This window comes from Cebus imitator, unplaced genomic scaffold (assembly GCF_001604975.1).
Source record: "Cebus imitator isolate Cc_AM_T3 unplaced genomic scaffold, Cebus_imitator-1.0 Scaffold109, whole genome shotgun sequence".
Lineage (NCBI taxonomy): Eukaryota > Metazoa > Chordata > Mammalia > Primates > Cebidae > Cebus > Cebus imitator.
The window spans coordinates 4,124,294-4,139,449 of NW_016107424.1; the positions used below are offsets into that span (position 1 = coordinate 4,124,294).

The following is a 15,156-nucleotide window of genomic DNA, read 5'->3' on the forward strand; positions in this document are numbered from 1 at the left end:
TTTTTTTTTTTGGTAGAGATGAAGTCTCGCTATGTTGCCTAGGCTGGTCTTGAACTCCTGGCCCCAAGCAGTCCTCATGCCTCAGCCTCCCAAAGTGCTGAAATTACAGACATGAACTACTATACCCAGCCTCATCATAATCTTTTAAAAAGGGTATTCATATCCCAATAAAGATGAAACCCACTGGTGGAGTGAAAAGAGGTCTTAGAACAAAACCTTAGGGGGACTATTTGAAATAAATTCTTGAACTTTTGAACACTATGTACTATTCTGTGCCTTGATGGGTTTTTTCTCTAATTTACTCTATCTTAGGGAATGTTTATAAGATTAATTTAGCCTTTAGTTATATAAAGAAATAGAGAAAGGTTATTCATTAACTGGTCTTTGAAACTTATACTACTAGCAGTTACCAACCATTGGTCCTAATGTTAAAACCGTTTTTGGCTGGGTGCAGTGGCTTACACCTGTAATCCCAGCACTTTGGAAGTCCAAGGTGGGTGGATCACGAGATCAGGAGTTCAAGACCAGCCTGGCCAAGATGGCGAAACCTCCTCTCTACTAAAAATACAAAAATTAGCTGGGCATGGTGGTGAGCACCTGTAATCCCAGCTACTCGGGAGGCTGAGGTAAATAAATAAAAATTTAAAAAAAATAAAACTGCTGCCGGGCACTGTGGCTCATGCCTGTAATCTCAGCACTTTGGGAGGCCAAGGCGGGCTGAGGTCAGGAGTTCAAGACCATCATGACCAACATCATGAAACCCTGTCTCTACTAAAAATTAAAAAAATTATCCGGGCCTGGTGGTGCATTCCTTTAATCCCAGCTACTGGGGAGGCTGAGGCAGGAGAATCGCTTGAACCTGAGGGGCAGAGGTTGCAGTGACCCAAGATCACACCACTGCACTCCAGCCTGGGCAACAAGAGCAAAACTCCATCTCAAAAAAAACAAAACAAAACAAAACTGCTTTTTATGAGTTTTTATGAGTTTTTTAACTAACCTCTTTAAGAGTAGCAAATCTTAAAATTTTTGTTTATTTTTGTGTAAGCCATGAAATATTGTATATAGTATGTTTCTATATGCTGTTTTTAAATATCCAAATTTTATTACCAGAAATTTATCACAGACTTGTTCCTTTTTAAAATTTCTAATTTATATTTTCTAAATTTTTTTAATAGATGAAGGTTATTCTTTCAGCAGTGTCCTGTATTACGGAAATGAAGCTACCCTTCTTATTTTTGATTTGCTGTTCTTCTGTGTGGTGGATTTGGCTTGCCAAAATTTTATTTTAGCAGCCTTCCTTACATATCTACAACAAGAGGTAAATTTAAAAAATTTTTCTACATTTCCTTGAGAGAAATATGTTAGTAGTAGATATTTATTTTCATAGCAGAGAGTAGCAGTGTCTGCTTTCACTACAATTTTGTAAAGGCTTAGATATGACTAATCCCACCAAAAGAAGGAGTCACATTTCAATCAACTGCACTCTGTCCTTCAGGGCCAATGAAATACTGGGGCCTAGTGGAGGGCATAAGTTGCCTGATTGTACTTGGAAGAGGAATCCTGTAGGAAGACACTTAACTGCTAGTCTCCTAGATGCTACAAGTGAACAGTAATTAGAGTCCTTTTCACCCTCTCCACCAGATAGATGTTAATGTAACAAAAAAGCAAGCACTGGAGAGCTAGCTCAGGGCTCAGCACCAAAGGGAAGACCCCTTTAGCTTGCAACTTTGACACCTTCCCTACCTGTGTGAATAAAAAGCAACTTTGTGTATGAGTGTGGACTCTGAAATGGAGATATCAAGAAATGGCAAATCTGTTCTTGAAATAGTGTTATTATCAACTAAATATTCTCCCTTATGTCAAAGAATATATACGAGTAAGATGCAATTTGTTAGTCCTTGACAGTGATCTAGAATTGTGAAGAAATACTGTCCTTAGCAAGTAGATTCTTTTGATGTTTCCGTAGCTTTTAGACTTAGAAGAAAGTTGCCTTTCTAAATATTTTAAAGTGTATTCCTGTGAACATGAGAGAATTTGTATTATTAATTCATAAGAATTTATTCTAAATGAGAACATACATTGCTTTGAAACTATGAAAGAAATTATCATCTTGAAATAACTTTGTGTTTCACCCTGGGATTCAGATGCCTGGTACATGAAAATAGTTAAGAGAATTAGCTAATTTAATCTAGATATTTTAATTGATGTGCATATTTCATTTTGTTTAAATTTCTTTTCATTCTGAAGTGTTTTAATTTTCCAGATTTTTAGATATATCTGTAATACAGTAGGACAAAAGAATTTGGCATCCAAAACATTGGTGGATCAAAGATTTTTGATTTAACTTCCTGAATAAATAACTTAAAGACTCAATATAATCATGGCCAAAAGAAATTGTCATGATATCAGGTTAGTTTGTCGTATATCTTAAGACTTGTAATGTAAACTATTCTGTTTTTGTTTTTTATTTGCAGAAAGATTTATTTTTATAATTTGGGAATATATAATGTGATATAATAGAAAATACTGTTTTCCTATTGTGTGTGGTATTTAATACACTAAGTAATTAACACTGACAGTGAGGCAAAAAAGAAATCTAAATGTTGCTTTCAGCATAGTACTTTTTAACGATAATTAAAACAGTCTCCATTTGTCTCTGTAGCTTATTTTATAAACTGAGAGCTGTCTGAATTTTCTCACATTGACAAAATAATTTGATTCCAAGTTCAAGACTAGTTTTCAGTTTGATATTTTCATGTTTTATGTGCTTATGGTTAAATAAATATTGAAAGATGTTTTCAAGTTTACTTAGAAATTTTAAATTGTGTTATCGATGATTTAATTTGCCTCATTCTAATTGTTCACCCTATTTGGCAGTCAATTAATTCACTGTTGGATTAATATACATCTCATGAAATGATACCTATTCATTCCTTTGTATACCTGTATTAGGTCAGTATACTCTTTCCATGAAATATATTCGCCTTTCTAACATAGTTTACACTTATTAAGCTATAATGTGTGACATTTTTCCCAATATTGTTTTTTATACATTTTAATTTCTTAATATTTTAAGAGTTCTCTCCCCAAGTTTTGCTTTTTCAATTATGTTTAAAGATTGTAAATAACAAACTATAAGGCTGGGTGCTGTGGCTCACACCTGTAATCCCAGTACTTTGGAAGGCCAAGGCAGGTGGATCACTTCAGGTCAGGAGTTCGAGACCAGCCTGGCCAACATGGCAAAACCCCGTCTCTACAAAAACAAAAATTAGCGCTGTGTGGTGGCACATGCCTGTAATCCCAGTTACTTGGGAGGGTGAGGCACGAGAATTGCTTGAACCTAGGAGGTGGAGGTTCTGGTGAGCTAGATAGCACCACTCCACTCCAGCCTGGATAACAGAGTAAGACCTGTCTTAGGAAAAACAAAACAAAACAAAACTGTAAATGTATCATGTTTCTCATTGCTTTCTATCTTAATGCTATGTAAATACTTAAAATGCAATACTGTACAAATATTGTTTATATTTTCTCAGTTGAAAGTATATACTTAAAGATTTGGTGTTTCTGTTTCTGTTTGATTAATGTATATTTCATGCATTTAGGAATATAGCATTATTGGGGCAGAGGCCCCAGCCATTGCCAAAGTTGAATCTTTCACATTTCCCTGAATCTTGAGGATGACTGAAAAGAAAGTCTTTGAAACTACCGTGTCTGAAGGATCACAGTACAGAAATGCCTTTATAAAGGCTGCAGAGATAGATACATGTACTGGCATTGGATTTTTAAAACCACTCACTCAGAAGCATAAGTAAGAAATTCAGCCATCATTCAACACAGAAGTTAATTTTAGTGTAAATGTTTTTAAGTATTAAATTTCACAATAAAGGATTAATTGGCTTACTTGCTGATAAAACACAGAAAACATTTAAAATCATTCTAAATTAATTTTGTGTGATATTTTTATTTTGGTTAGATGCATAAAAATGAGTTTAGGTTTTCGTATACTGTTGACTCCTTTGTTCACATTGTCACAATTTACATTTCATGATCATGTGCGTAATTATTCACTAGATTCATTACCCTTTGTCTATAGTACGCAATCACTGTACTTTGAATCTTATATCCCTGATTTTACAGAAATATTTGATGTCTCTTCATCATTTCATAAGAAACAAAACCTAGAGAGGTTGTTTAGAAGCTGTTGTGCACTTCTTCGTATGCCCCTTAGAAACATATAGGCCCTTAAAATATGTCTGTAGACCAGTGCCTTGGTTATGAGAGATTTGTAAATGCTTGCTTCTCTGGCACTGCTTTCCTAACTAACTGCCTTTTGAGGGAGCTTTGCTGGTTACCTACATTGAGGAACATCCAAAATGATCATTAACTCAGCTCTTGCAAGTATGAAGCATGTATCCTTTTGGTAAATATTGACAAATATAAGCTGAGGGGAAATAAATGTAAGTCAAGGAGCAGTGAGCAGTGTGGCTTAATGGAAAATGCTCCAAATTTAGTAACAGAAGTCCTGGATTCAAATTAGAATTTTGCCCCTGTTACTTACAAGCTTTGGTATCTTGAACAAAGTCATTTGGCATCTTTGAGCTTCATTCTACATCTCTACAATGAAAATAATACCCTTTGCTTACCACTTGTTGGAAGGATGTGTGTGTGTGTCTGTATAATGGGGTCTCACTCTGGTCACCCAAGATAGAATGCAGTGGCATGATCTTGGCTCACTGCAACCTCTGCCTCCTAGGCTCAGCTTCCCAAGTAGCTGGAACAATAGGTGTATGCCACCACGCCCAGCTAATTTTTTGTACTTTTTTGTAGAGACAAGCGTTCACCGTGTTGCCCAGGCTGGTCTTAAACTCCTGAGCTCAAGAGATTCACCCACCTCGGCCTCCCAAAGTGCTGGGATTACAGGTGTGAGCCACTACACCTGGCCAGGATTAGGTTCTTAAAATGTACTTTTAACGTTGGGTAAACTATGAATGCTGGAGTTTTTATTTTTAGTTTAAAATATCTGATCCAAAATATATTTTTATCTTGCTAACAAATTAATAATATGATCTCAGTAACTGACCAGTGAAAATTCTGAGCCTGCCTTCTTCCTCAGCCACCCCCAGCTCCACCAGTAAGAGGCCTAGATAGGGTCACTGATACATGTAAAACAAAAGAAGACAGCACCCCTTTGGGAGACACAGTTCATCATAAAGAGTGGAGAAGACAGGAAGAGTGGAGTATTGTCTCTGGAAGGGAGGGTTTCTTTCATTTGCTCACTCATTCATTCATTCATTCCAACAATGTTTCTACCTCTTTCCACTCCTCAGCCCCTCAGAAGGGTCTTATAATTAGTAGAAGAAACAGGCAAATTAACCAATAATTACAGCAATATAAAAAGTGCTGCATTCCCTGGGGTGTGATATAAGGAAAACTCTTAACTGTACTTCTGGGACATCGGGGCCTCAGTGCTTTGATCTCAGAGAAGTGGATTTGATTTAAGATTTTTTTTGTTGAGACGGTGACTCACTCTGTCACCCAGGCTAGAGTGCATTGGCATAATCTCGGCTCACTGCAACCTCCACCTCCCGGGTTCAAGCAGTTCTCCTTCCTCAGCCTACTGAGTAGCTACGATTATAGGCGCAAGCCACCACGCCCAACTAATTTTTTTGTATTTTTAGTAGAAGAGGTTTCACCATGTTGGCCAGGCTGGTCTCTAGAACGTCTGACCTTGTGATCTACCCACCTAGGCCTCCCAAAGTGCAGGGATTACAGGTGCCAGCCACCGCACCTGGACTGATCTAAGATTTTAAGACAAAAAAAAAAAAAAAAACAGGTGCAACCAAAGCAAGGAATAGTACGTACTTGGAGACGAAGCACATGGCAGTTTGGAGCACTGCGGCCCATTTGAACACAGAGTACATGTACTGTTTATATTTTTAAAGTTTTCTGTATAAGATGTTTTGCCATTTTAAGAAACTTTCCCTTCTGGGGAGTGATTGTCCCTCCTGGTACTCCCCAGTTCTTCTAGACAGCAAAGGACTCAGGTGGGAGCATACCTTAGATATACAAACTAGCCCTGGGCCACACCTCCTCTGTCTGGCCCTGAAACCCCTGGAGGCAATGTTCGTCGTCCTTAAATCATCCCAGGACCAGGTAACAGGCAACTAGGGACAACCTCTGTAGTTTAGAGCACACTGAAATTATTCCAACAAGCCTATCCCAAACTTTTCACCCTGCTCTGCCTTGCCATTTCCTCGGAAACTCCAGTAAGCGCCCAGGCTCTCCCCTGGCTCCTGCTGCTCCTGCCTCCCGATGGGTGCTTTCCTCGCCGTGGCTGTGCATGGTGTGCTGTGCCTTCTGTTTGTAGGACCTGTGAGTGTAAGAAACTTTTTCCTGTGTCTCCTCTTGTCATTCCTCACTGATCACTACATAAAAGAACATAGAACAGTGCATTTGGGGGTTTTGGGGAGTGATGAGGTTGAAAAGGAAAAAACAGGAGTCACATCATTAAAGGTTTTTATGTTGGGCCACCCCTCCATCATGTGCATGGAGTGTTTAACCAAGTTGGAGACTAGTGCTCCTGCTCTGTTGCCTGGCTGCATGTTGTGGTTTGCAAGAAAATGCATTGCCCATAAAATAGGCACCAAAGGTAGTAGTTGAAAGCACGGACCCTGGAGCCAGACTGGCCTGTGTTCAAGTCCTGGTTGCACCACTTACTGGCTGGGCAATTTGACCAAGTCATGATTAAATGTTCTCATCTGTAAAAGACGTAAATAGTACCTACCTCAAAGACTTAATTGGGAAGATTAAATGAATTATTGTGTGTACAGTGCTTAGGAAAGTGCCTGGCACATAGTAAATGGTATGTGAGTATAAGCTGTGTAATAGTAGTAATAGTGGTAGTAGTTCCCATTAATATTTAGTGCAGAAAGAGAGACCCAGATTAACCACCAGAGACTACATTAAGACACTATCCACCGGGCACAGTGGCTCATGCCTGTAATCCCAGCACTTGGGGAAGCTGAGGGGAGCAAATCACCAGTTTGGGAGTTTGAGACCATCCTGGCCAACAGGGTGAAACCCCATCTCTACTAAAAATACAAAAATTAGCTGGGCGTGTGGGGTGTGCCTGTAATCCCAGCTACTCCGGAGGCTGAAGCATGAGAATCGCTTGAACCAGGAAGTCAGAGGTCGCAGTGAGCTGAGATTGCGCCACTGCACTCCAGCCTGGTGACGGCAAGACTCTTGTCTCAAAAAAAAAAAGACATTGTCTCATTGCCGGGTGTGCTAGAAGTAGCAGTAGACAAACTGCCTGCCACACAGTAGTCTGTGGGCTTTAAAAAATAACTGCTTCTGTTATTTTTATGATAATTATTGCTTCTGTTGTAATTATTATTGTTCCAAGGAATACATGGCTGTGGCCCAAGGATAAATAAATGATCACAGATGATCAGTAGAATGAAGTCCAGGGCATGTCCACAGGTGTGTGGATATGTATATACACACACATAGCAAGGGTGGCATGCAGTGCAGTAAGGGAAAAGTGTTTTTTAGGTGTTCCATTGAATATCTCAGTGGAAAAAATGCATACCCATGTGTCACACTTACACAAAAATCAATTTCAGGTGGATGCTAGATCTAAATGTGAAAGGGTAAATGGTAAAGTTTCTAGAAGATAAAAGGGTAATATAGTCATGACTTTCATGTGGTCTTTTAGTTTTCTGTTTTGCTTCGAGACAAGGTTACTCTCTGTTGCCCAGATTTGAGTGCAGTGGTGCAATCATGGCTCACTGTAGTCTTGACCTCCCAGGGTCAAATGATCCTCCCACCTCAGCCTCCAGAGTAGTTGAGATTACAGGTACATGCCTCCATGCTTGGATAATTTTAAATTTTTTTGTAGAGACAGAGTCTTACCATGTTGCCCAGGCTGGACTCAAATTCTTGGCCTCAAGCGATCCTCTGGCCTCAGTCTCCCAAAGCACTAGGATTACACACTTGTGTGTGAGCCACTTCACCCAGCCTGCCAAGATTTCTTAAACAAGGCCCCAAAAAGACTGGGCATGGTGATTCATGCCTGTAATTCCAGCACCTTGCAAGGCCGAGGCAGATGGATCACTTGAGCTCAGGAGTTCAAGACCAGCCTGGGCAACATGGTGAAATCCCATCTGTAGCAAAAATACAAAAAATTTAGCCAGGTGTGGTGGCCTGTGCCTGTAGTCCCAGCTACTCAGGAGGGAGGATCGCTTGAGCCCACGGAGGCTGTAGTGAACCAAGATCGCACCACTGAACTCCAGCCTGGGTGACAGCGCGAGACCCTGTCTGTCTCAAAACAAGACCCAAAAAAGATGAACTATAAAAGATTGATAAATTGGACTTTACAATTTGTGTTAAATTTACATTTATGTAAATTTATATGTGTAAATTTGGAATTTACATTAAAATCAGGAACACTGAACATCAGAAGAAGACCCGATTATAAGAATGAAAAGGCAAACCTCAATATAAGAAAAAAAAATTACAAACAGATTAGACAAAGCACTCTTGTCCTGAATAAAGAAGTCATCAAATCAATAAGGAAGACAGGCAACACAATAGAAAAATGGGCAAGACTTAAGTAGCCATCCCTCAAAAGAAGGTTTCCAAACAACCAATAAACACCTGTGAAAAGTGCTTAACCTTGTTAGTCCTAAGAATGCAAAATAAAACCATGAGGTACCACTACAAACCCAACAAAATGGCTAAAAGTTAAAAACTTAAAAATAGCATGTGTGGCCAAGAATGTGTGGAGCAAAAGAACTTTCATACTGTTTACTATGTAAAGTGTTTACTATGTAAAGTGAGGGAATTCACATTCAGCTATAACTTTTGGACTATCCTGAATCTTAAAGACAGGAAGACCTGAAGCCTTTGCAGTTTGTATTTGACCAAAACCCTGGCTGACAGCAGGTGGCAGTGGAGCGCACAGTAAGCTTTTCAGGACCGGGCTGGGGCTCTTCTGACTATAGCTCAAAGGTAAGTGTGCTCACAGGACCGTGGAGGCAAGAGAAACGCCATTGTCTCCGTCCTCCTTCACTTATTGTCCCCCTTCTAACTTCTGTCATCTCGCCCTTTACCGCACCAGAGTGCTGGGCAGCTCAGATGACTACAGTGCATTCTAAATCTAGTGCTGAGTTTTTTACACCCAGGTTAGGGAATTGAATGCTAAAATTAGTGATGATATGCTTTCATCCATCTCCTAGGGACTAGGATCACAAAACAGATTATGCTTCAGAAAAAAATTTAAGAATGAATTATCTAATGATTCTGGAACCTCCTTCCCTTCATTTTAATGAAATACGTATTTACATTAAAATATCTTTAAAAATCAAACTCTTACCTAAAGTATATAATGCGCTTTTTCTATATACAGTCTCTCCAAAGGGAACACTAGGTGCTAAGGATAAGAAGGTAGATGAGACATTGCCTCTGCTTTTATAGGGCTTATAGTTAAACAGAAAAGACAGAACAACAAATCAATAAAAGCATAATAAGTCCTGTGTTCTTATCCTATTGCTTCTGTAACAAATTGCCACAACTGAGTGGCTTAAAGGAACATAAAAGTATCATCTTACAATTCTGGGCAGCAGAAATCTGAAATGGGTTGACTGCACTAAAATCAACTTGTCAGCCTGGCTAGGCTTCTTCTGGAGGCTCTAAGGAAGACCCCCTCTCTGATTCTCAAGGACTTCTGTGATTACATTGGGCCCACCATATAATTCAGGATAATTTTCCCGTCTCAAGATCCTTAGCTTACTCACATTGGCGAAGTCCCCTTTGCTGTATAAGGGGACTTATGTATATGAATATAACATATTCATAGGTTCTGGGGATTAGGACCTGGGTTTTGTGTGTGGGGTGGGGGGGGCATTATTTTTGCCTATTATAGAGCACAATCTATCTGTAGGGTACAAGAACATAAAAACTATTATACTTATGATCATTTGGGTAGTCTGGAAAGACCTGTGAAAGAGTTACTTTAGCCGAGACATAAAGCAAGAGCAGTAGCTAGCCAGGACTACAGGGTGGGAATGAGGCTGAAATGTTCCAGATAGAAGGAACAGCATGTGCAAAGGCCCTGATATGGGGGCATCCTTGTCTAGATTGGCCATTTGACAGAATTGACCGGATTCAAAAAGGTATTTACTTAGAGTCAAGAATATAGTTTCAAAGTAAGAAAAAACTAAGTGCCTATCCTATTTAATTCAGGTTTTCAGTCTTCCCCATTGCAGCAAACAGACAAAGATTTTGTCTTCTTTTTTTTAGCTAGCTGAATGTGGTTCCATCCACTGAACAGTTCTCATTTTTTAGAGCCTCTCTCAAAGCCATCATTATACACAATTTCAAAGGATTGTTACCTAGAAGGGTGACAGACCAAGCTCAGAACACAAAGCCAAAGTCAATGATCTAATCCTGTTTGGGAAAGGTCTGCTCCTTGCTGGGGTCAGCTACTATTCTGATCATGTTTTCATGTTGGCAGTTATCTTTTGCAGCTGTTCTCATTGTATGGAGTTAAGGGACAGCTGGTAGCAGACTAGGGCTTTAAAAAAAAAGGTTTTAAAATGAATCATAGAGCTCTTTTTCCTCTTATGTCACTTACTGAGCTTTGAAATGCAAGCCAGCTGATTGGAGATAATCGTGGCCAGTGTTTGCATTGCACTTTGATTTTTCATATTTTAATAAGAATTTAGATGCCTTTCCATGTATTATTTTTAGCTACCTTGTATTATACGAGCACTACAATGGCAGCTACCAAGGACACTCATTAAATTGACATTTTGAACATTTCTGTAAATTACTAGAACACTTTAGCATTAACTCCCGGAGGGTAAAAGGCTATAAGATTTTATGTACAAGAGTATCTGTCCTATACTCTAAACAAAATAGAACTCCAAACCCATTCCTCTTACTCTGTCTGCGCTCCTCAGTTATAAAGCTGCAGGAAGAGCCATCATTTAATCACTTTTTTTTTTCTATATGCTTAGGATAAAGAGGCACAGTAGAATTATAGCTAAGAGCAAAGGCTTTGAATTCTGACAGACCTGTCCTTGAATCCCCAACTTCTCTATTTCCATTGCATATGATCGTAAGCAAACTATCCCACCTCCATGAGCCTCTTCGTTTTTTCTTTCTTTTTTGAGATAGGGTCTCACTCTGTCACCCAGGCTGGAGTGCAGTGGCACAATCTCGACTCACTACAACCTCTGCCTCCTGGGTTCAGGTGATCCTCCCAGCTCGGCCTCTCAAATAGCCACACCCAGCTAATTTTTTGTATTTTTAGTAGAGACGAGGTTTTACCATGTTGGCCAGGCTGTTCTCAAACTCCTGACCACAAATGATCCACCCACCTTGGCCTCCCACAGTGCTGTGATCACAGGCGTGGGCCGACGCACCCAGCCTGTGAGCCTCTTCTTTATCTGTCAGCCTGGGTAATATCTTCCTCAAGAGGGTTGTCATAGGATTGAAGGAGATAATAGTGGTACAGTTGTTAGCACAGTGCCTGGAATAGGCCAGTGTACAACAAATGCAGTATGTCATTACCACTGAATTATTATTTTGACAGCCACAAAACAAATAACATCCAATAGGGCCATTTCCTCCTTTATTTTGGACACTGAATTAATGTGGCCTTAAATTACATGAACAGTCTCATCCCAGTGTTGTTCCATATTGAGCCTGTGGTCAGATGAAAAAACTATTACTGTTTTTCTGGAGCACTGTCGTTACACCAGCTCTCCTTCTCCAGAATGTCGCACCTTTACTCACCTCAGGCATACCACAGAAGCAGTCAAAGAAGTAAATGTGTCACATTTAGGTCCTTCTGCATATGCGTTATGGAAACGAGACAGGGATGCTGAGAGAGGTTATCTCTCTTGGAGGAGGGATGGACCACATGGATTGCACCATCCTTTCCCAATTGACCATTTGGGTGTACAGATAAAGCCTTCCCATACAAAATCACAACACCGAAGGAGGCTATCTATTTGGCCTCCTATCATGGTGAGCTCTGACAACTGAAATAAGAAACCTTGAAGCTAATTGCCTAACAGGCAGAATAAACTCAAGGGTCAGAGACTAATCCAATCATAATAGACTCATTTCTATATTTGTACTATTGTGGGAGTGTAACTTATTCCATAATGACGTGTTTATGTTCATTAAGTCATTAAGTAACAAGCTTTGTTATTCAGGTCTTGAGGGACTCTAAATAAGTGGGTTAGGAAAGAATCTGAAATGATGGGGATAAAGTGAAAGCTGTGTGACTCAATTCTTCTTCCTCCCAAAAGAAATGGACTCCAAGGTTAGATATACATTTAATTGGGTAGTGGAAAGTACACTGAACTGGAAATCCAGAAGTTTAGATTTTTGTCCTATCTTTGTTGGCAACTAGACCTTGGCTAAATCAGTTACACTTCTGGGCTTCCGTTTCATTTACAAGCCCAACGGTCTCAAGGCCTTCTTTCTCTAAGGTCAGTCAATAACCTTCTACATGTAAAATACTGGATGAAGATGATTAATGTTCATTTGAGCCCATTTGTTCTTGGACATGTCATTTATTCTAAAATGTAGTTTAATATTTTTTATTTGTATTTATTTACTATAATTTTTTGAGATGGAGTCTTGTTCTTGTCACCCATGCTGGAGTGCAATGGCGTGATCTCGGCTCATGGCAACCTCTGCCTCCTGGGCTCAAGTGATTCTCCTGCTTCAGCCTCCCAAGTAGCTGAGATTACAGGTGCACACCACCATGCCCAGCTATTTTTTTTGTATTTTTGATAAAGACAAGGTTTCACCGTGTTGGCCAGGCTGGTCTCGAACTCCTGACCTCAGGTGATCTATCCACCTCAGCCTCCCAAATTGCTGGGATTACAGGCGTGAGCCACTGCACCCAGCCAGTTTTACATATTTTTAAATGGCAGATAATCTTGAGAAGGCGAACGTGGCAGAATTTATTAAAAGTACATCAGTTTAAGCTCAGACAACATATGTGAAAAAATTGTTATGTCCTTGCCATTTATACATGACCCGTAGCATGCATGGAATATGCTGCAGCAAAGCCCTGAATTACTACCTCAAAATAAATCAACCAGTAGGAGGATGTTGCTAGTTGCCTACGGAATATCCATTCTCCCCTTCTTTTTTATTTTATTTATTTATTTATTTGAGATGGAGTTTCACTCTTGTTGCCCAGGCTGGAGTGCAGTGGCACGATCTGGGGTTACTGCAACCTCCGTCTCCTGGGTTCAAGCAGTTCTGTCTCAGTCTCCTGAGTAGCTGGGATTACAGGCATCTGCCACCATGCCTGGCTAATTTTTTTGTATTTTTTTTTTACTGGAGATGGGGTTTCTCCATGTTGGTCAGGCTGGTCTCGAACTCCCAACCTCAGGTGATCCACCCACCTCAGCTTCCCAAAGTGCTGGGATTACAGGCATGAGCCACTGCGTGTGGCTATTTTATTTTTTAAAAGAGACAGAGTTTCACTCTGTCATCCAGGCTGGAATGCAGTGAAGCAATCATGCTCACTGCAGCTGCAGCCTTCCAGACCCAGCTCCCAAGCAGTCCTCCTGCCTCAGCCTCCTAAGTAGCTGGGACTACGGGCATGGGCCACCACGCCTGCCTAATATTTATTTTATACATATATATATATATATATATATATATATTTTTTTTTTTTTTTTTTTTTTTTTGAGATGGAATCTTGCACCGTCTCCTGAGCTTGAGGGCAATAGTGTAATCTCAACTTACTGCAACCCCTACCTCCCAGGTTTATGTGATTCTCCTGCGTCAACCTCCCAAGTAGCTGGGATTACAGGCACACGCTACCATACCTGGCTAATTTTTTGTGTTTTTTTAGTAGAGATGGGGTATCACTATGTTGGCCAGACTGGTCTCAAACTCTTTACCTCATGTTCTACCTGCCTCAGCCTCCAAAAGTGTTGGGATTACTGGCGTAAGCCACTGCGCCCAGCCAGTTTTCGTATTTTTTTGTAGAGATGAGGAGTCCACTCTGTGGCCCAGGCTGGTCTTGAACCCCTGTGCTCAAGCGATCTTCCCACCTCAGCTCCCAAAGTGTTGGGATTACAGGAATGAGCCACTGTACCTGGTTCCCCTTCTTTTTTTTTTTTTTTTTTTTCTAATTGTGGAACACTGATTTCATTTGGAATCTGCTCAGTTTCCATTGTGGCTAAGAAGCCCTGTTTCATGGTGGCCAATGAGAGGCAAGCAGAAGTCTGCTGATGGAGCATCTGAGAAGGCTATTAATTTCCTCATAAAAAGGAATAAACATGGCTGGTATACACTTTTTGCCCTTCTTCTGACTTCCTACCTGGAATGTGGTCGTGATGCCTGGAGATGCAGGAGCGTGAGGATGCAGAGCAGGTGCGGAGAGAAGCTGGGTCTTTGACTACTATCTTTGAGCAGCTGGGCCAGCCCCAGGCTGCATCCTCTTCTTGTTACTGGGAAGGACTAAGCCCTATTTACAGACAGGTCTCTAATCCATGCAGTGTAATGCAATCCTGACTCATAAAATACTCCCAAACCACTGCTCCCCAGTTGTTCCATGTCAGGTACAGCATAGTATAAACTAATTTCAGTTGATACCCTCCAGAAGGTCGTACCTCTTAAGAGAACATGTAGCCATATGCTATTCAGTGTTTTCAGAGAAAGCACCACCACCATCATCATCATCCTCAACAACAACAAGAACAACAAACAAGTAGTATTTACAATGTGTCTTAAGGAAATTTGATTGACTGACTTCAAGCAGCACTGCTTAATTCAGGAACACTTATCAAGAGAAAAGAAGACAGAGGCAGTGGCTTATGCTTGTAATCCCAGCACTTTGGGAGGTTGAGGTGGGTGGCTTGCTTGAGGTCAGGAGTTTGAGGCCAGCCTGACCAACATGGCAAAACCCCATCTCTACTAAAAATACAAAAATTAGTTGGGCATGGTGGCACACGCCTGTAATCCCAGCTACTCGGGGGCTGAGGCAGGAGAATCGCTTGAACCTGGGAGGCGGAGGTTGCAGTGAGCTGAGATCACACCACTGCATTCCAGCCTGGGTGACAGAGCAAAACTCCATCTTGAAAAAAAAAAAAAAAAAAGATATTAGCTTGAACT

General features: G+C 40.4%; 1 protein-coding gene across 1 annotated transcript in view; it reads left to right on the forward strand.

The window, feature by feature from the left end:
* Positions 1-2,818, forward strand: part of TMEM67 (transmembrane protein 67) — a 57,818-nt gene extending 55,000 nt beyond the window's left edge. The window contains exons 26-27 of the mRNA XM_037741848.1: positions 1,166-1,318; positions 2,264-2,818. Coding sequence (XP_037597776.1) covers positions 1,166-1,318; positions 2,264-2,344 — 234 coding nt within the window. The 3' untranslated portion in view covers positions 2,345-2,818. The remainder of the gene's footprint in view (positions 1-1,165; positions 1,319-2,263) is intronic.
* Positions 2,819-15,156: the final 12,338 nt, after the last annotated feature.